This window comes from Monodon monoceros, unplaced genomic scaffold, assembly GCF_005190385.1.
Source record: "Monodon monoceros isolate NGI ecotype Baffin Bay Population unplaced genomic scaffold, NGI_Narwhal_1 Super_Scaffold_5, whole genome shotgun sequence".
Taxonomy (NCBI): Eukaryota; Metazoa; Chordata; class Mammalia; order Artiodactyla; family Monodontidae; genus Monodon; species Monodon monoceros.
The window spans coordinates 92,991,017-93,010,989 of NW_021703782.1; the positions used below are offsets into that span (position 1 = coordinate 92,991,017).

Below are 19,973 nucleotides of genomic sequence, written 5' to 3' on the forward strand. Positions count from 1 at the left end.
TTGAAAGCATTTAAAACAGTGCCAGGAATACAGCAGGGACTCAATAAATGTTTGGAGTTGTTGAGCATCTACCATGTATATGACCAGCACAGCCCTGGGAAGCTCTCACTGTGGTTGAGGAGCAGCAGCGCCCCTGATTGTTAATGAGCAGCATCTGCTGGTCATCCAAGGTGACGCAGGATCCCATATTTATAAGGGTCTGGCTCAGTCCACACCCCAAGAACTGTATAGAGCATGATCAGTGATCCTCCCCAAAAGCAAACTTACAAACAAGAAGGATTAAAGAGGAGTCATCAATTTTAACAGGAATTTTTATTTATACAAAGCATTATAATTTTCTCAATATTCTTCACTCATTTATCAACAAACTTGCCACTGTATTCATTTAACAAATTAACACTGTCACACTACATTTCACTACCTTTCAACCTCCAAGCACTCAACTTAGAGACGAACAAAAAAGTGCTCGAAGCACCAAATGGAAAGAGAAGAAAACTAGGAAAGGTTAACAGAGATACTTCAGAAGCAGTTAAAGGGGATGGGTTAGGGGAGGAATTAGATTCCTGAGCACCATCAGATTTCCCTTATGGTTCAGAGAGGTTTACAAAATCATTTTTACAAGACATGAGATTAGAACTAGCGAATCAGAGGAAACCACACTTTGGGATATTAAGCAGGTCATCCAAGTTCCTGGATTGGGAGAAGTGAGAAAAAGAGGGACAGAGAAAGTGGGAATGGGGAGCAGAGGAGAGGCAGAACAGAGACAGAAGGTGAGAAGCACAGAGGGAGAAAGTTGTGCCTAGAAGAAATAAAGTCTGGAACTTGTCATGAATTGGAATAATGAAAAGCCAAGTCACAGGTCTAGGAGATGGACTACAAGAAGAGAAAGCCTGGAATTTTATACCTTCCAGGAGGTGACAACAAATCCTGAAGCTGTACAGTCGCAGGCAGTGAGGTGCATTTAAGACTAAACCATCTGTTTTACAAGAGTAAGACGTTGGCAACCTTACCTGACTAATTCTACTCTGTTGATTTAAAAGCGTTATGTGCCGAGAACATAGCCACCCAAGCAGGTAACATGCCTATAGGCAATACAGAAGGGGTCCAAGCCAAGTGAGTCTGTAGAAATCAAAATTCAGTTAATGTTACTGTCAAGTGAGGAAACAATAGAAAAGATTTCATTGTTCTCTCGAACCCTTATAGTAATTTCCTAAAGCTAAGCCATTCTGATCACCTGAAATAAGCTAGTATTGCCAAATACTGTACAATCGAATAGGCTGACCATGATCAAACCCCAATTTTTCCTGAGCCTTGACTGCCTCTGTGATCTGGAACACAGTCGGCAGCATGGAAGTTATTATTACTTTTTTGGGGGGTGGGGAGGGAACTGGGGATCAACAGCTGCCTAACTATACGTGTAAGTAAACAAGAGAGATCAAATTGACCAATTAAATTAGCTGTTCAGAATCTCTCTTGCCAAAAAGTCATAACCTTGAGACTGATTAAGCAAAACAGGATTCCGCTACTCAGATGCTCCGAGTCTGGGAAGCGCTGGTTTTGATGATAATTCTGATGATAATTCAGTTTTTATCTCGATCTTCTGCCTAAGACTACTCTGCCCAGCACGAAAATGCTTCACACAAACGTGTACGGCGTTTCAGAGTGGTACCTTCCGAGCTGCGTCTCCCCATCCTCTCAGTTGTCCACTTCCTCCTCTTCATTCTGTTCTTCTTCCTCCAGCCTTTCCTCATCTTCATCGTTGTCCTCATCCCTGCTCTTGTCTTGCTCTTCTGAATCTGTTTTTTTGTCTTTGTCCTTCTTCTTTTGCTCTGAAGCTTCCTTCTTGCCTTTTTGCTCCCTCCTGTAAGCTGTAAGGATGAAGGGGAGGGAGTTAGGAGGCAAGGCTGAACCAGACTGCAGCAGCTAACTCCACTGCATAATTGGAAAAGCTGAGGCACAGAAGGAAAAATAACCCGCCCAGCACCACAAACAGTTATGCGGTGGTGCCTGCCATCGGAGTCGCATCCAATACTTTGCTTACCAGACTTAAAGGCACCCCAGCTGATAAAGACTTAGGGCCAGGTGAGCAGATCATACAGGATGAACATCTACTTGGATGAGAAAACGAAAGGGTAGTTACCTTCCAGAGCTTCTTTTAACGGGGTCACGAACCGCTGAAACTCCATCTCCTCCATGGCGGAGAGCACATCGCTGGCATTCAGTGTCTTGCGTTTCCCTTTCATCGCGAAGTTGTTGGCACTGAAAGAAGAAAGATTAAGGGCTGTCAGATGCCCTCTTGCCGCGTACGGAGTGGGTGGGAAAAGGAGCACCCAGAAGTGGCACGAGAAATCCTGCATGCACGGATTTTGGTGACACGGTAAGTCCCTCCCTTACCTGTACAAAAGGGTTAAAGCAAAGTTACTGTTTTCTTATTTTGTTTCAGAGATTGCAAGACCTGGACGAGGGCTCTGAACCTCCCTCCACTGAGGTAGAACATAATTCCTGGAGTTTGCGGGCTCCAGGCCACGAACTCCGAACCAGTGTGTGTGTGGGGGGGTCTCTTTACGCCTTATGCCCAGCTAAGCTCTGGCTAGCTCTGTCCGCCTCACCAGGATGTGGCGTACAGCACGAAGACGCTGGCGGCGCGGGAGATGGCGCTCCGGGCCTCCTTGGAGATGCTGACACCGTCCGGGAGCTGTGAGAAAAGCGCGGGTGAGCAAAGCCATCGGCCCAGGACCTGTTTTCCCCTGCCCGCTCGTCCGCCCCTGGCCCGTCCGCCAGCCGGAGCTGCTCACCGCCTCCTTGATGATCCTGGTGATGACGGCATTGGGCAGGTTTAGGTCCTCGGGCCTCTCCGCCATTGCCGCGGCCGGGGCCCAGGCCTCGGACCTCCTCTTCAGGCAGCTACAGCGTCCGGACTTCCCGCGTCGCCACGGTCTGACCCAACGAGGCTTCCGTCGCGCCCCGCGTTGCCCACACAGTGTCCCACAGTGCCCCGCGCGCCATAACCTTCCTCCTCCTCCAGCCCAGCTTCCGCCTCCAGTGGCTGGTGCTTCCGAGCTTTGCACGCTGCCATGGTTTTGGCTCGAGGGATTTCCGTCCGGCCTCACCGGCACCTGGCGTCCCTTCCCAGGCTCGTTTCTCTGCTTCACGCCACCACCGTCTCTGGAACTTTCTTAGTAAATGAAGTATGGCTCACTGGGTTTCCGTCCCTTTCCCATAGTGCTCTGCGCTGCTGCCTGGCGACGTCGCAGCCTGGTGGCTAGCGTGGGAGACGGAGGCGTGGACTGAGCTGGTGGGGCGGGGCTCCTCCCGATGAGAGGCTGGGCCCATCGTTCACTTCACCGCGGGTCGAAGAGTGGCGTTTTTCTGTGGGCTTAGGCCGCTTGGCTTCCGCTTTGGTTTCGCGGAAGCGCGGCCTTCCAAGGCCGCATTCTCCCACTTCCCTTTTCCGGAACGAAGCGGGAAATCTTTTTTCAATTCTGCCGGCGCAAATGGCCACCTCTAATGTTTTTAGCCCTCTCGACCTTGTAATGGTATTAAGAAAAACTATTACCTAAAATTTTTTTTTAACGCACACTACTTTGCCAGCACCGTGCTAGGGCTGGCGACATAGAGATGGGCATGACTAGACCTCGGGGCTCAATTCGGGCTGGTCAGGTAACAAAAGGGCAACACGCAGCCGGTTGTAAGAATAATGTAACATTATATTCGCATTCAAAAACAAACCCTCTTACAATTGTATTTGCTTTTTAGTTCATCGAATTGTTTATCGTGCATCTTTCCTAGTAAAAAAACATTTCCATGGTTTTGCAGTGGCTTTTTAAAAAAAATTATTTATTTATTTTTGGCTGCGTTGGGTCTTCATTGCTACACGCGGGCTTTCTCTAGTTGTGGTTCTCGTTGCGGAGCACGAGTGTGGGCTCTAGTGTGGGCGTCAGTAGTTGTGGTTCATGGGCTCTAGAGCACAGGCTCAGTAGTTGTGGCGCACAGGCTTAGTTGCTCTGCGGCATGTGAGACCTTCCCTGACCAGGGCTCGAACCCGTGTCCCCTGTATTGGCAGGCGGATTCTTAACCACTGCCGGGGAAGTCCCTGCAGTGGCTTTTTGAGTTCTACGATTTTCCTATTACATTTGTAGCAATTGTCCTCACTCCCGCAAAGCAGAAACGCTTTTTTTTCTTGAAACCTGCTGTCTCAGGTCACCCATAGTTTTCCTGTTTTTGACAGTGACATGAACACGGAGAAATATTTCCCTATTATAAAAAAAAACAACAGCAAATGAGATGATAAATGGCAACTGAAACTGCTTCAGTTAGAGATTATAGGGTTTGGTGGGAGAACTGTCAACTTGGCTAGAATACACCTGGTTTAAAGATGTCAGGAAGTGCTCAGCTCCAGCCAGTTGCTATCTAGTTGGAATTGGGCCCCTGTGTTGTTAGATATTTTAATTTTTAAGAGGAGCCAGCAATCTGGACGTTATGGACTATTTTCATCTTTGCGTAATGGCTCAAAGTGCAGGCCAAACAAAACAAATCATAGGCCAGGTGCAATCCCAGGCCAATAGTTTGCTATCTTTGGTTTAAATTATAAGCACTTTAGAACAGGAACTTATTTTGTTCTTTATTGTTCTCTATGCCCATAACAGGTCCCCTCACATATTTGGTAGTCAATAAATGTGTTGAGTAAAAGAAAAAAGAAATGGACACTGTCTTTAAAAAGTTATTAGGGATCAGGTGGTACTGATTGCCTAAAACATTTCTAGAGAGAGAAAGATAACATTTATTGAGCACCTGTTGTATATTATACATAAAAGTACATTATCTTATTTAATGCTTCTATGATGCTACTTAGGGATTTCCCCTTCTCTACTTTATAGGAGGAAACAGGCTGAGGGAGGTGAAGTAACTTGCCCAAGAGCATACAGCCAGTAAATGAAAAGCCAGTGGCTTCTGATGCAACTGTGGGTCGACTGATTTGCTGTTTGAGCAAACCCATTCATTTCTGGTGGGTATTTTAGCCGCCTGAGTGAGAACTGGAGCATACTGAAAATTGAAGCATCTCTTCCAAAAGTTTGAGCCATTTAAAGCACTTCTGTGACTCAGCCGTCGCTCAGTATCCACAGAGGATTGGTTCCAGGAGCCCCTGTGTATAACAAAATCTGAGGATACTCAAGTGCTATGTACATTACTTATAATTTGATAAGGCTTTTTGGAGATGGTGGCATCTTCTCCCTAATGATTAATGAAGGGGAAAAGGAAAGGATGCTAATATTTATTTTGAATTATATGCCAGAACTTTTTTCCTCTCTCTCTCTTTTTTTTTTTTTTTTTGCGGTACGTGGGCTTCTCACTGTTGTAGCCTCTCCCCTTGTGGAGCACAGGCTCCGGACGCGCAGGGTCAGCGGCCATGGCTCACGGGCCCAGCCACTGCGCGACATGTGGGATCTTCCCGGACTGGGGCACGAACCCGTGTCCCCTGCATTGGCAGGCGGACTCCCAACCACTGCGCCACCAGGGAAGCCCTGTGCCAGAACTTTTAATGTCCATTAATTAATTGTTGTGGTGATCCTGTGAAATAGACTTATCCTCATTTTGCAGCTGAGGAGACTGAAGCGCAGATTGGTTAAATCTCAGGTCACTCAGTTATTAATTTAAATGGTCAGTTAGGAGACCTTCTGGAGTCAGTCTGAACCCAAACTCTTATTACTCTACTCCATGCTGAGATAATTTCATGCTTGCTTGTTACCCAATTCCTAATTATCCTGTGACCACCATTTATATGGTTCAACAAATATTTCACGCTTTGAGTGCAAATTAATATCTGGACTGCATGGCTAATGTATAGTATTCCCTAATTATGTGGTGATTGTTTTTCCAGAGGGCTAGAAAGCTGCAAGATTGGCTTTTGTCCTAAACCATTTGTAGCTATGGACTTGCCAGATAAAAGCCAGTGGGATGAAACTACCTGTGACCTGGCTGTTTGTCAGCATCCAGAATGCTGGGCAACTCTCCGCCGAATTGAGAGGGGCCACCCTCGAATTCTGGACTCCTCCCGCAAATCTCCTCCGGATGCTGAAGGTGAATTAACCATCCCTGTCTCCTTCCGTACAAGATCCTTGAATTGTTTCTGTTTGGCTCCCTTTTGACATGTTACATGTTTTCCTCTGGTCTGGTCTTTCAGACAGACTCCCAGTGCTCACCATTGTAAACATCGCAGATTCCTGCTTCCAGGCCAAGAGACTTGCTTGTGGTTATTCATCAGGATTTACCTTACCCAAGGCTCACTCTTTATTGTCTCAACGTTCAAAGTTTTACTCCAAATTTCAACGCAGGTAAATTATCATGGAATCTTCCTTAAAGGGCTTATGACCTCAAAATTCTGGGTTAACTTCCTTTGCTCATGCAGTAGACTTTGAGAAAGCTAGATTAAAAACGAAACATTAATGGGAGTTCCCTGGTGGTCCAGTGGTTAGGACTCGGCTCTTTCACTGCTGTGGCCCGGGTTCAATCCCTGGTCGGGGAGGTGAGATTCCTCAAGCTGCATGGCGTGGCAAAAAAACCCCCAAACAAACCCTCACTTAAAGGAGTGATGAATAGTTAGTGGGAAACAGAAAGAAAGTGTTCTTTTTAATTTTTTTTTAAAAAATTATTTATTTATTTATGTTTGGCTGCATTGGGTCTTCGTTGCTATGCTTGGGCTTTTCTCTGGTTGCGTCGAGCAGGGCTACTCTTCGTTGCGGTGCATGGGCTTCTCATTGCGGTGGCTTCTCTTGTTGCAGAGCATGGGCCCTAGGCACGCGGGCTTCAGTAGTTGTGGTACGTGGGCTCAGTAGTTGTGGCTTGTGGGCTCTAGAGTGCAGGCTCAGTAGTTGTGGTGCACGGGCTTAGTTGCTCCACGGCATGTGGGATCTTCCCGGGCCAGGGCTCGAACCCGTGTCCCCTGCATTGGCAGGCGGATTCTTAACCACTGTGCCACCAGGGAAGTCCAAGAAAGTATTCTTACTTGTCTTGTAGGAGTTGGTTAAAAGAGGGGAGGATGTATTAGTTTTCTATGGTTACCATAAAAAATGTACTATAGGCTGTGGATTAAACAACAGAAATTTATTTTCTCACAGTTCTAGAGGATAGAAGTCCAAGATTAAGGTACTGGCAGAGTTGTTTTCTTCTGAACCCTCTCTCCTTGGCTTGTAGGTGGCCATCTTCTCCTTGTATCTTAACATTGTCTTCCTTCTGTGTGTGTCTGTGTACTGATCTCTTCCTACAAGCACACCAGTCATATTGGATTAGGGCCCACCTATATGACCTCATTTTACCTTAATTATCTCCTTAAAATCCCTATCTCCAAATATAGTCAAATTCTTTTTTTTTAACTTTTTTTTGGCTGTGCTGGGTCTTAGTTGTGGCACACAGGATCTTCGTTGCAGCACACAGACTTGTGTAGTTGTGGCATGTGGACTCTTGGTTGCGGCATGCATGCAGGATCTAGTTCCCCGACCAGGGATCGAACCTGGGCCCCCTGCATTATGAGCTTGGAGTCTTACCCAGTGGACCACAGGGAAGTCCCCAAATACAGTCACATTCTGAGATACTGGGGGTTAGGACTTCAACATAAGAATTTTGGGGAACACAGTTCAGCTCATAACAGGGAGGATCTCATCAGCTTCTGTGGGTCTTGAGAAAACTGTGTCCATATATGCTGTTTTTCTTATCTTTTATTTTTAGGTATGAAATTATTTGTAAGCTCTCGAAGGCAGAAGCAGTGGTTTCCTTTTGAATCTCCTGCAGAGTCTAGGCGCCCAGTTAGAGCTTGCTGATGTTGGAAACTAAGGGACGTGTGTCTGTGGAAAACGTAGACTTAAAATTCAAAGGCCCTGTTGCCTGGAATCAAAACACTAATGGGGGCCCTTATAGTGGTTTCTTATTCCTGTTTGATTTAAGCAGTGCTTGATGAGTTCTGTTAGGCTAAAAGGTAGTATAGGAGAGGGTAGGACTACTTTCTGGTTTTCTGAGACTTGAACGCTGAGAAAATGGTGGCTTCTTGCAGTCAGGGCCTGTCAAAGCAGACTATGACATCATTTGCTTAGTTGCTCATTGAATTCAGAAACATATCTTAGTGGGGTCACTTTGTTGTGTGCTGGGGATATTATGGTAAACAAGATACGGTCTTTACCTCCAAGGGGCTTTCAGCCTAGTTGGGGAGACAAAGAACCATTCAATGTGATGTGTGTGGTGAGAGGAGTGCCCCTTTGGTATGTGGAAGCACACAGGTAGGGCTCCTAGCCCAGGGCACTGTCTTCTGTACAGATGACATCTGTGCCTAGACCTGAAAGCAGAGCAGCCTAGTAAAGTGGGGCTTATAGGTGGGTGATGCATGGGAAGAGAGTTCTAGACTATAGCACATGCAAAGGCCTGGAGGCAAGAGGAAATTGTTTACATATCAGGAAAGTAGCTCATTGTGTCTAGAACAGAGAGCAGGAATGGTCAGAGATGAGGCTGGGGAGCTGGAGTAAAAAGTAGGGGCCTGTGTCTCGGAGGACTTGATAAATCAGGCCAAGGAGTCAGGTCTTTATCTTACACCTCTTTGCAATATTCATTCATTTATACATTTAACATGTTTTTAAAAAAATAAAATAACAAATGATATGAAAATATAAAGGGTTGATATTCTTTTTTTTACTGTGGTAAATATACATAACGTAAAATTGACCATTTTAACTACTTTTTAAAAAAAAATTATTTATTTTTGGTTGCATTGGGTCTTCGTTGCTGCGTGGTGTGCGGGCTTCTCACTGCGGTGGCTTCTATTTGTGGCACGCGGGCTCAGTAGTTGTGGTGCACAGGCTTAGTTGCTCCGTGGCATGTGGGATCTTCCCGGACCAGGGCTTGAACCCATGTCCCCTGAATTGGCAGGCGGATTCTTAACCACTGCACCACCAGGGAAGCCCTTAACCATTTTTAAGTGTACAGTAGCATCAAGTACACTCAACAGTCTTGTGCAACTATTGCCACTATCCCCTTCTAGAACTTTTTCATCATCTCAAACAGAAACTCTGTGCCCATTAAACAATAACTCCCCTTTCCCTCCTCCCTGTGGCCCCTGGTAATCTCTATTCAATTTTTTTTGTCTCTATGCATTTGCCTATTCTAGGTACCTCATATAAGTGGAGTCATACAATGTTTGTCCTTTTGTGTCTAGCTTATTTCACCTTGCATAATGTTTTCAAGCTTCCTCCTGTTGTCACATTTTTCAGAATTTCATTCCTTTTTAAGGTTGAAAAATAGTCCATTGTATGTCTGTGCCACATTTTGTTTAGCATGTTTTTGAACATCTACATCAAAGTAACTTAATAAATTTTTATCGATGGTGATGCAACTATCTGTAGTTGGAGAGAGAAGCACATAGGCTATGAATTCAGTTTGATGCAACAAATCGTTGTGAAGTGTTTGCAATGTGCAACGTCTGGAAGCTGTTCCAGGAAAAACAAACGAAACTTAAGGCGATGCTGAGACCCTACATTCATTTGGTAGGAATTAAGCCCAAGGGTTTCTGTATATAAGTAAGAGGCTTTTCCTCATAGCACTAATTTTATCATTCCACTTAAGTCTTTTGTGACTCTGTTTCATGGTTGGAAACTCATTTTTTAGGCCTTGGAAGGATTTACCTGACAGAGACTTAATACACCGTACTAACAGATCTCCCAAAGTAAGTCACAGATTAAAAAAGGTACTTCCTCAGCATTTTCTCTTTACTAGTGGGAATAAAACATTTGCCTTTATTTAACGTTCAGGAGGACTATAATCTGAATAATGATGATGATCACTATCTAATATTGGGCCCTTACTGTGTGCTGGGCTCTGTGCTGATGCCTTTACATGTTATACTGTTTTTAGAGATTGATTTGAGGTAGTTTGGCATAGGTGAGAATTTCCTATCTCTGTCCTGCATAGAGCATGTTCAGCTACTAAGTAGACACTGTCATCTCATAATACAGGGAAATTAGAATGCCGGAAAGTCAGATCTAAAATAAGCCTCAAGATCGTCTACACTCATGACTTTCAGAGTTTTTTAGCTATGACCTATGGTAAGAGATACACTTTACAACAAAATATCATGGAACAGTCTTTACCGTAACTATGAGCGATATACTCTGAAGTTTTCTATCCTGTTCTATTTCATTTTAAAACCGTGTAGGCTGTGATTCACAAAATTTGATTTCGTGACCTATGAATAAGTTGCAGCTGCAGTTTGAAGAATATTGCTATGGTCTATCTCATATATCTTACAGTTGAGGAAACTGAGGCCCAGATAGGAAGTGATTTGCTGAAGCACAGCTAGTTAGGAGAAGAGCTAAATTTTAAGAAGGGAAAAACCCTTCTAATTGTCTACAATAGAGATTTACTATTTTTTGCAGTCCTACTGGATGTCTTATATTTTTCCCATAAGATCCTTCACTTTTCATGTGGTGGAGAGTAAGGGTAAGGGACCAAGAGAGGGTAGATGGGTTTGAAAAGATGAATGTACAAATCACTTACCTCTTTGACCTCTTCAGAACGAGAGGGTTAGATTCAATTAGTTTTAAGTTAATTGTCTAGGATAATACGCGCGCATGGTTCTAAATTCAAAATGCATAAAAGGGTTTATGGTGCAAAAAAGGTCTTCTCTGTTCCCCCAAGCCAGTTAGTTCCTTTTCATGGGGACAACCTTATTTTTAATAGTTTTTTTTTTCCCTGCCTGAATCCTGCCAGAGGTATAGAATAGATGATTTATAAGATTTCCTTTTAAATCTAGGATCCTAAATAGTGAAATGTGAAAAAATTTATGACTTTAACTTTTATGTAGATGCTTATAATTGTAGACAGGCTGTAAAAGTAGAAAACTTTCTTCTGCCTCTATCGGTTCTCTCCCTGCTCCCAGACTGTGTTGTTTTATCTGCAGGGGATCTAAGTCTCTGTAGTGCAGTGGGCAGAATGAGTAGTGTTCCCTTAGGTAAGCCCCAAGGTATCCTCCTATGAGGTGGGGTTGGGAGTTGCTAAATGCTACCCTAATGTGGCAGGGAGACAGGGGACACTATACACTTACCAGTGCTCACTCTTGCAGAGTACCTTTACTGATACCTAGTTTCTCGGAGGAGCAGTATGAAGATATTTTGGGGATCGGAAATGTTTTTTTCTTACCATCTTCTGAACCACCATACCTTTTGGTTAGCATGATGATTCAGTCCTTATCCCGGTACATACACAGGCTTTATATCTTTCTCTTAGCTATCAGTGCTAAATTTGAATGAGACACAACTTCCTTGTCCTCAAGATGTAGGAAATATGGATGTAATTTGGATCCCAGAGAAGCATATGAGGTGAGTATCATGTCGAGAACTTGGGAGTCTTCAACTCTTGTGTTCTACAAATGCCTATCGTCCTCTACAGATCTTCTCTCTGTGACTTTTTTTTTTCTTTTTTAAAATTAATCAATTAATTAATTTTTGGCTGTGTTGGGTCTTCGTTGCTGCGTGTGGGTTTTCTCTAGTTGTGGCAAGCGGGGGCTGCTCTTCATTGCGGTGTGTGGGCTTCTCACTGTGATGGCTTCTCTTGTTGGGGAGCACTGGCTCTAGGGCACAGGCTCAGAAGTTGTGGCGCACGGGCTTAGGTGCTCCACGGCATGTGGGATCTTCCCGGACCAGGGATCGAACCCGTGTCCCCAGCATTGGCAGGTAGATTCTTAACCACTGTGCCACCAGGGAAGTCCCCTGTAACCTCGCTTTTAGCTACCTCATTGCAAGAAGCAGGAGGTCAAGCAGAGCAGAAGGCTATGGTCTCTTGTATTTGCCTCTTGCTACACTGGAATTCTTGTTAGTACACTTTGAGATTCATGCTTTGGGAGTTTTCTACATAAAATTCTACCTGACAGTAAATAGCATACAAGATAGGGCCTAATGTATTTGTGAGGTTTGATTAAGAAACAAATGCCTTCTGACTATCAGTTTTTCTTATTAGCCATCAGCAACTAGTAAAAAAGTTTTCAGTGAAGGCTGTGAATCTTTGGTCTCAACCCTAAGGACTAGCACACTGGTACAAAATAAATAGCATATATATAGAGCTTGTGTACAAAGCAAGCGTGACAAAGATCATTTGGCGAAGGTCCAAAGGCTTGCTAATATTGGCAATCATTGGAAGAAATTGGTTTTTCTTTCGTGACTGCTGAGGCTTTCAGATTCTTTTTGAGTGACTGTTTAGAGATGATGAGACTTTATTTTCTTTAAAAAATTCCTGTGTATGCTTCTTTATATGCATTTTGTGTGTGAATATATATGGTGTAAACAAGAAACCCCTAAGGATTTATTTCCTTTCATGTAAAAGAAGCCCAGAGTTGGGTGGGCCGGGGCTAGTATGTCAGCTCCATGAGGTAACCAGAAGCCAGAGCTCCTTCTAGCTTTTTGGGTCATCATCCTTAGTCCATGGCTTCCATCTTCTTAGGTGCTTTCTAGGGCCTTTCAAAGTCTAAGCTGACTGCTAGAGCTTCAGCCATCATATCTGTGTTCCAGGCAAGAAGGAGGAGGGAGATGACAGAGCAAAAAATATTTGAGCACCTCTGTGCTAAGCAGTGGAATTCAGTGGAGAACTAAATACTTTGTCCCTTCCTCCTGGAGTCTTACAGTGGTGGTGGGATTCAGACATTATAGACATTGCTGCACCTAAGTATATAATTACTAATTTGGATGAATACTATGAAAGTAAGTAACTGGATTGTATGAGAGAACGGTGGGGAACCTAGTTCAGATGTGAGGGCGAGGTGGGGGTGGGGTTCTTGTTTTTAGCAGCCTCTGGGAAGCAGGTACCCCTGGCTTCCCAGCCAGCCGCCTTAGAGTACTGAATGGAGGATGGAAATCTTCATGTTCATCATTCATACGTATCCCTGATGTTTCTGTTTAAGATGTCTGGGAATAAGTTGTGGTTATTCTTATTTCAAGTCCAGCTGAGAAGAAGCATATTATTCGCAGCCAGGATGGGGAGATGAAAAGAAAGAAATCTACAGGGGTAAGTTTGCTGTTTTGGCCAAACCTTCATGATATTACTCTGCAGAGTTTATTTTTGTTTTCCTTTCAGGTATCTTCCCCATCCCCCCATTCTCTCTTTAAACGAACAAAATCTGCCAAAGAAAACCCCTCTTAAGGAAGGAATAATTACCAAACCATCTTCTACTCTGAGACTCTTTTCCCCTACCTCCTCCTTGTAGGAAGGTAAAAGAACACCTTGAAGAGATGTTAGGAGGAACTGTTGGGTATTCAGAGGGAATTTTTGGTTGATTAAAAGCTAATTTTCATTGTGATGGGAATAGAATTTCAACAGACTAGAAGTTATAATGGACCTGTGCTTCTAATTCTAATTCTGCCATTTATTGGGTAAATGTAGCCTTGGGTAAGTCACAGAGCTGGCAGGTTGCTATGTCCAGGAGAATAGTGTCTTGGCCCATTTTGTTTGTTGCTGAATCCCCAGCCCTAGCCCTATGCCTGGCACATAGTTGGCCAATAAGTATTTGTTCAGAACCTTTTGGGGAAAAAAATGACACAAAACAGCTAATCCTCGTATTTTCTGAATTCAACAGTAGGATTGAAGAGCCAGATTGGGGAAAATGTGGTGGGTCTGGTAGTGTAGAGGAGGTGAGGATGCTGGAGTAGGTCTGGAAACAAGAGTTTCCCGTGGCAGCGTTGTACCGGGAAGCTGGAATGCTGATGGGACAAAGTGGCATTGAAGAGAGCGCTTCAGCGAGTTCTTTCCATCATTTCTCTTCCAGAAACACAAGTCATCTCGGGACACAGAAGCACAGTTGGGACTTCCAGGGATGATTGTGCCACCTCCCTCCCTAGTACACTTGTTTGAAGAACTAAGTTCAGAACGTGTACCTTTATGGAACCAGTATGACATGTTACCTCAGGATCTACTGAAGGAGTAAGTACCATGTAAGCCTGTGGGAGAAGCAGAGCGTCTTCTTTTCTTCAGAAGCTGAGAAGGGTCTAAGCAGTGTGCTCTTTCTGAGGAGGGAGGGGAGAAAACTGCCACCCTTCTTGCTCACTGAGTTCTTGGACTTAGTGTGCAGTGATGACAGTAATCACCCCCATTTATTAAGTACACTTACATCTGCCAGGCCCTGTGCACACTGCGTATCTTCTCTCATTTAAACCTCCACTGGGAGGTAGACATACTCTTCTTTCTGTAGATGAGTTACGGGTAAGTGGGAGGCAGAATGGATGTGTGGTTTGGAGCGAGACAACCTTTGAATTTTGTATTGAAATTTACCGCCTTTGTGAATTTTGACTATTTAGTTAGCATCTTTCATCTTCATTTTCCTCATTTTAAAAATGAGGATAATAATACCTGTCCTTAGGGTGTGGTAACGATTCAGTGGTATAAAACACATGAGCCTGACATATAGTAAACACTTAATCCATTCAGCTACAATTATCATACTTGCATCTCAAAGCCATTACCGAATGAGCACCTGTTGGTACAGGCCTTTTAAGGCCCAGAGTGGACATGTCTTCAAATTTGGAGCCTTTTCATCTCTTTCTCCTCAGCCAAGAAGAGCTGTTGCTGACTTTCTGCTGTCTCTGTTCCTTGCAGCCTCTTGCTGGATAAAGGAAAAACCATACCTTATCTGGAGATGCAGACACAGTTGGCCATGATGAAAAAGAAACCTCCCCTGGAAAAGAGCCGACCTTACGGTGCCATTTCTGCTAAGATGCATTTATCTGTACACTGCCTCACCCTGCAAGTAAGAGCTAGGGAACCTCAGAGGAAGAAGTCTGTATGCAAGTCCAAACTCATCTCTCCTCAAGGCTGGAGGAGTTAACATTCTATTTCTTCTTTCTCTTCTATCCTTCCACTCTGGATCCAGGCCCCATAGAAGGGCTGGGCTGTTATGTAGGTGAAAGCAAATGTACAGGGAGAGGTTTTAGGAGAGCAGCGTTCTCTATTTCTTCTGCATTTTGCTTTCCACACCTTTCCCCTCTCCAGAGCCCCTGGTACAATGCTGCACACATTGGCTTCTCAAAAAATGTTTGTTGACTAGTTGTATGAATGCATTTGGGGATACATTTTGGGAAAGGGAAAGACCTACAGTAGAGCTTTTCTTCTTTTTTTTTTCTCTAGAGACCAGCATTGAGATATCCTGGACATTTGAAGAAACTATATTACAACCTGACAACAGAAGGTAGGTTTTTCTCGTGCTGCTAGATCTCCAGGTACCATTCGCCGTCAGCCCACATTTCTTAATACTTGATCTTGGTCCCATGTTTGTGGCCACAGTCTTATAGGGTCACATGTAGAACTCAGAAAACTGCAGCTTCAAAAAGCACCCACTCCCGGCTTGGTCCTGACCAGAGAGAGAGTGTCACCATTGGGTAGCAGAGCACAGCAAGCAGCCCCACGGAAGGGTGGGAGCTGTCAGGGAGAAGAGGATTGAGCTGGCTCTCTGGTCACCAGGTTACAGGAAGCAGCAGTGGCAGCAGCAGAGGAAGGCGAAGACAGCTACTGGGAAACAGGTAGAGTGGCAGCGAGGGGACCCCCAGGACCTGCTAGGATTCGAGCAAGTGGGTGATGCCTGGAGCAGGAAGGGATGTATGAGAGATGGGATTCTCCCTGGTGTCTGCTGGTTGTAGATGCAAAGTTCCTGTATGGTTATAGATACTAACTCCCTTCCTTTAAACCCTTTTTTTTTTTTTTTTTTTTTTTTGGCGGTACGCGGGCCTCTCACTGTTGAGGCCTCTCCCGTTGTGGAGCACAGGCTTCAGACGCGCAGGCTCAGCGGCCATGGCTCACGGGCCCAGGCGCTCCGCAGCATGTGGGATCTTCCCAGACCGGGGCACAAACCCGTGTCCCCTGCATCGGCAGGCAGACTCCCAACCACTGCGCCACCAGGGAAGCCCCCTTTAAACCCCTTTTGAAAAGGTTTCTTCATTTCCAAAAATCCTAATTCAGTTCCCCCTCATGTGGGTTTCAGGAGGCTAAAAAGAAATCCAAGAGTGAACCAGGGAGCCACAACAACTCGCATAAACGTTCAGGTGCCATGGTTTATGACCCATGCTGTGGTAAGGAGAGTGTATGGGTTTGGGAGTGACAGAATCCCAGGACCTAGCTGAGGACAGGAAAAGCTGAACACGTTTATCATTTGAGGACCTGCCTTTATCAGGCACTCGGAATTCCCCTTGGAATGCTTTGGTTTGGCTGGTCTACCATGTATCATCCTTCCATCAAATATTTACTAAGCAAGCAAGCTGGTCCAGGTGTCTGCTTCACATGGGGATTTGAGAGATGACCATGAACATGAGTCAGAGTCACTTTCCCCTCAGGTCCTACTTTAGTAAAGGCAGCGGTTTGAGGATGAAGAGCTAGCCCAGGTTATTGAAGAGAAGAGCCCTGAGGGCCCATCGGCCAGTAAGGCAGGGAAGAGCCAGGGTCCCTCACCAGAGGGCCGTGAGAGTTCTAAGCAAGCAGAGTCAGCCGCTTCTCAGCCATAGGTTAAAGTCTCAGGAGGCTCACACTATCTAGCCCCATCCAGCAGGCAGGGGCTAATTCTTGACAGGCGATCCTTTTCCTATGGTGTTCATGCCAGAGATAAGAGATTCCCCTTTTTGGAGTTCTTACCATGTCTGAGCTGAAGGATATACTTGCCCTGGTCCCTCTGACGTTTCTCAGCTTGAGTGCAGAATGGGAGGGAGGGAGAAAGAATGCCCCTAAACCTTGGAAGATTTTTCTGCCCTAAATAGACTGGACATTGCTGTCTGTAAAGTGAAAATAACTGTTTAATCATCAGAATTCACTCTGCAACCCTGGGGCACTGAGGGCTCGGGTGAGATGTTTCCTGAGAAGGATGCTGTTCTTGGTTTATCTCCCGTCCCACTCTGCTCTCTGATACCTAAAGTGTCTTCTAACGTGAAGATCTAAGAAGGCTCCTGACCTTCACATGGGAGGTAGACAGAACTGGGGCAGAGGTACTTGTCCAAGGTCAGCCCTGCATCCAGGGTGATAACCAGCCCCTGAGTTTCATTCTGGTGCCTTCTGTTCCTCTTCCTGATGCCTCCAATAGGAGCAGCTTTGCTTGGATGACTGGGGGGCCCTTTGAATTGTGTTCTTAGAGCAGTGGCTTGTCTTCCTTGAGCTGAGAAAGGCCTCGTAAAAGAGATGATTTTTTGTTTCTCTTTGTAAAAAATTTTTAAGCTGCGCCGTGTGGCATGCAGGATCTTAGTTCCCCAACCAGGGATCGAACCCGTGCCCCCTGCCCTAGGAGCATGGAGTCTTAACCACTGGACTGCCAGGGAAGTCCTGAGGTTATTCTTGCATTGGATCTTGAATATGTGTGAGAGTTTTCCCAGTATGGACGAGAATTCCTGGAAACAGGAATAGGCTGGGTAAAGGCATCTTGGAGGAGCATGGCTGCAGGGAGGAGCATTGAGCAGTCTGACGTGGCTGTGGGGTCAGGTGTTTAAGGGAGAGAGGTAAATCAGGCCGAAGAGCCTGCTGAGATGTTTGATCTTTATCCTTAGTGGTCGTCGGTGATGCTCTACCTTAACGGTGCCCTGAAATCAATTGAGGAGCTTTTAAAAACCTAAAACCCAGGCTGCACCCCAGACCTGTCAAATCAGAGTTTCTGGTGTTAGTATCCAGGCCTCGGTGGTTTTTAGAATGCCCCAGTGCTTCCAGTGTGTGGCTAAGGTGAGGACTAGTGCTGTTAGGGAGCCAACACAAGTGCCGAGCAAGGGAGGTCCTTGATTAGCGTTCCCTTTACCATCATACCTCTGCTGGCAGATTGGAAGATGTTCATTTAAAGAAAGGGAAACTGAGAAAGGAAAGAATACGTGCATTTAGGGACTAGTTGGGGAAACATCTGATACAAAAGAATCATAGATCTAGAGTTTTTTCTGGAGGGAGGATGTTCATTTTAAGAAGCCAATATAGGTACATAGGGATGGCACAAGAAAGTAAGAGCAGTATTCATAGACTGAAAAGGTAGACTTAGAGGTTCTTTTGCTACTGTGATGTACAGGCACCTGCCCCTTAGGTTTCATGGAGGAATCCTGGATATTTTAATACAGACTTTATCTTAATCGCTAATTCTGTAATAGGTGTGGTCACAGTCCCAGGTCAACAGAATCACACGTAGAACTCAGAGGGCTTAACTCCCTTTTACCTGCCTCTAAGGTTCTGTATTGTCCTGGATGGGGAGTCACCTGTAGACTAGGGATCAACTAGAAGTCCAACAATGGGGTATGAAATACCAATAAGAAGAGAATTGCATTGATTTTGTGGTCACTAGGTCACAGAACTCTACCAGGTCGGGAAAGTGACAAAAAACAGCAGCAGCAGGTGAAGATAGAAGGCCGCACCTTGAAACAGGTGAGAGTGTCTGAGGGCCATTCTGCTAGGGCTGTTTCAGTTGTCTGTCACTGTATAACAAACCACCCCAAAGCAGAACCATAGTGGTTTGCTATTTCTCATGGTTCTGTGGGTTGACCGGACAGTTTTTCTGGTCTTGCTTAAGGTCACTCATGCAGCGACATTCTGCTGGAGGCTGGGTTGGGGCTCTTGGCCAAACTGTCTTAGTTCTCTTCTATGAGGCCTCTCCATGTGGCTAGTTTGGGCTTCTTGACAGCATAGTAATCTCATGAAAGCACTTTCCTAGGGATGGGCCTGGAACTGGAACAGTATCACTTCTGCCACATTTTATTTGTCAAAAAAATCACAAGTCTAGGCCAGATTCAAGAGGAGAGGAAATCAACTCCATCTCTTGATGGAAAGAACAGCATGTGCATACAGGAATGGGAGGAATTCTTGGCAGCCACCTTTGGAGGCAATCTACCCTTAGTTGACAGCTGGAAATGGGGGAAACTGGGTTCTGGCTTCATCTGGTCAGCCTGGAGGTCAAAGAATGCGTGACACGAGCTTCTCTCTTCAATCTCAGGAGGCGGCATTTGTTCTGTCTTAGATATTAATTTCTCCTAGAAAAGCATCTTTTAGAAAAGCCCTTTGTTTCCTAAAGTCCTGATTCAAGTTTCCTTACACGTATGAATTTCAGGATTCCACAGAGAGACCACAGATGAACTGCACTAAGAAAAACCTGGGTTCCTTCCCCGGTAGGAAAAGTAAGATACTAGGGTGGAGGAACCTTAGTAAGTGACTGAGGACAGGGAGAGCTGAACCTGTGCTGACCAGGATGGTTCACCTCCCTGGAGGGCAGAGCTCTCATCCCTCAGAAGGGTCCTAAAGACATTCCGGCCCTTCCTTTCTCTCTTGATTTTTCACAGTTAGTTGGGAGAGGGCTACAGGTGCAATTAATGGCTGGGTCTTTTTTTAGGTCCTGAATTATCCACAATAGAATGCACTAACAAGGACATCAGGACTCAGATGGAGATTTTGCTGGAAGCCCAAGAGAGGACCCCAAACAGTACTTCTAGAACAGGCTGGAACCCTGAGCTCAAACTGCTGAGGATTCCGCAGGACACTGATGACGAGGATGAGGAGAACCAACCCTCTGGGGCACAGAGTGAAGAGTCTCTGGAGGCATAGGCGGAAGGCATCATGGGGCAGCCTTATTCCAGAGCAGGCTGCTTGGATTCCTGAGGACAGTGACCTTGGACATAAGGGCAGGAAGGAGAGGGGACTTCTACTTCCTGGAGCCTCTACCGGGGTCTGACCTTAGGGATTCTGTTTTCTTCATTCACTTCTACTTGCTTCTAAAATAAGCGAGGGAGAAAAAGCCCCACCCCTTTCTAACTTAGACTCTTTCTCTTCCATTAGGGCCAGGATAATTTTAGTGATTAAATACAACTGCTGCTTATCAAAAGACTCATTTCTCTGTTTCTGGGTCACTTTTATCTCCTCTCTGAAACTGAAAGGTTTCTAGTTACAGGAAGATGAATTTGGCCTCTGGGAACCCCTACTGTGTTGCTTTTCCTCTTATTCCCTGGAAATGGTTTATTTTG

General features: G+C 45.1%; 2 protein-coding genes across 5 annotated transcripts; one reads left to right on the forward strand and one right to left on the reverse strand.

Annotated features, from left to right (window-relative positions):
• Positions 1-297: 297 nt before the first annotated feature.
• Positions 298-3,161, reverse strand: POLE3 (DNA polymerase epsilon 3, accessory subunit). Of its 2 annotated transcripts, XM_029203991.1 has the most exons (5): positions 2,796-3,161; positions 2,610-2,695; positions 2,141-2,259; positions 1,670-1,868; positions 298-1,119 (listed from the first exon to the last, which is right to left on the reverse strand). In XM_029203991.1, exons 1-4 carry the CDS (start codon positions 2,859-2,861, stop codon positions 1,696-1,698), a joined length of 444 nt encoding a protein of 147 aa, XP_029059824.1. In that variant the 5' UTR covers positions 2,862-3,161; the 3' UTR covers positions 298-1,119; positions 1,670-1,695. The 2 variants fall into 2 exon arrangements, with proteins under 2 accessions (XP_029059824.1, XP_029059823.1); XM_029203990.1 differs by having other exon boundaries at positions 298-1,868; positions 2,796-3,159.
• A 191-nt stretch (positions 3,162-3,352) lies between these two features.
• Positions 3,353-19,818, forward strand: CUNH9orf43 (chromosome unknown C9orf43 homolog). 3 transcript variants are annotated; one of them, XM_029201415.1, is made up of 15 exons: positions 3,367-3,660; positions 4,878-5,005; positions 5,879-6,078; positions 6,182-6,332; positions 9,646-9,703; positions 11,263-11,354; positions 12,966-13,032; positions 13,790-13,944; positions 14,617-14,767; positions 15,145-15,205; positions 15,478-15,536; positions 15,995-16,055; positions 18,308-18,387; positions 19,067-19,133; positions 19,346-19,818. In XM_029201415.1, exons 3-15 carry the CDS (start codon positions 5,928-5,930, stop codon positions 19,555-19,557), a joined length of 1,365 nt encoding a protein of 454 aa, XP_029057248.1. In that variant the 5' UTR covers positions 3,367-3,660; positions 4,878-5,005; positions 5,879-5,927; the 3' UTR covers positions 19,558-19,818. The 3 variants fall into 3 exon arrangements, with proteins under 3 accessions (XP_029057247.1, XP_029057248.1, XP_029057246.1); XM_029201414.1 differs by lacking the exons at positions 15,478-15,536; positions 15,995-16,055; positions 18,308-18,387; positions 19,067-19,133 and having other exon boundaries at positions 3,353-3,536; XM_029201413.1 differs by lacking the exons at positions 15,478-15,536; positions 15,995-16,055; positions 18,308-18,387; positions 19,067-19,133.
• The last annotated feature ends 155 nt before the right edge of the window (positions 19,819-19,973 follow it).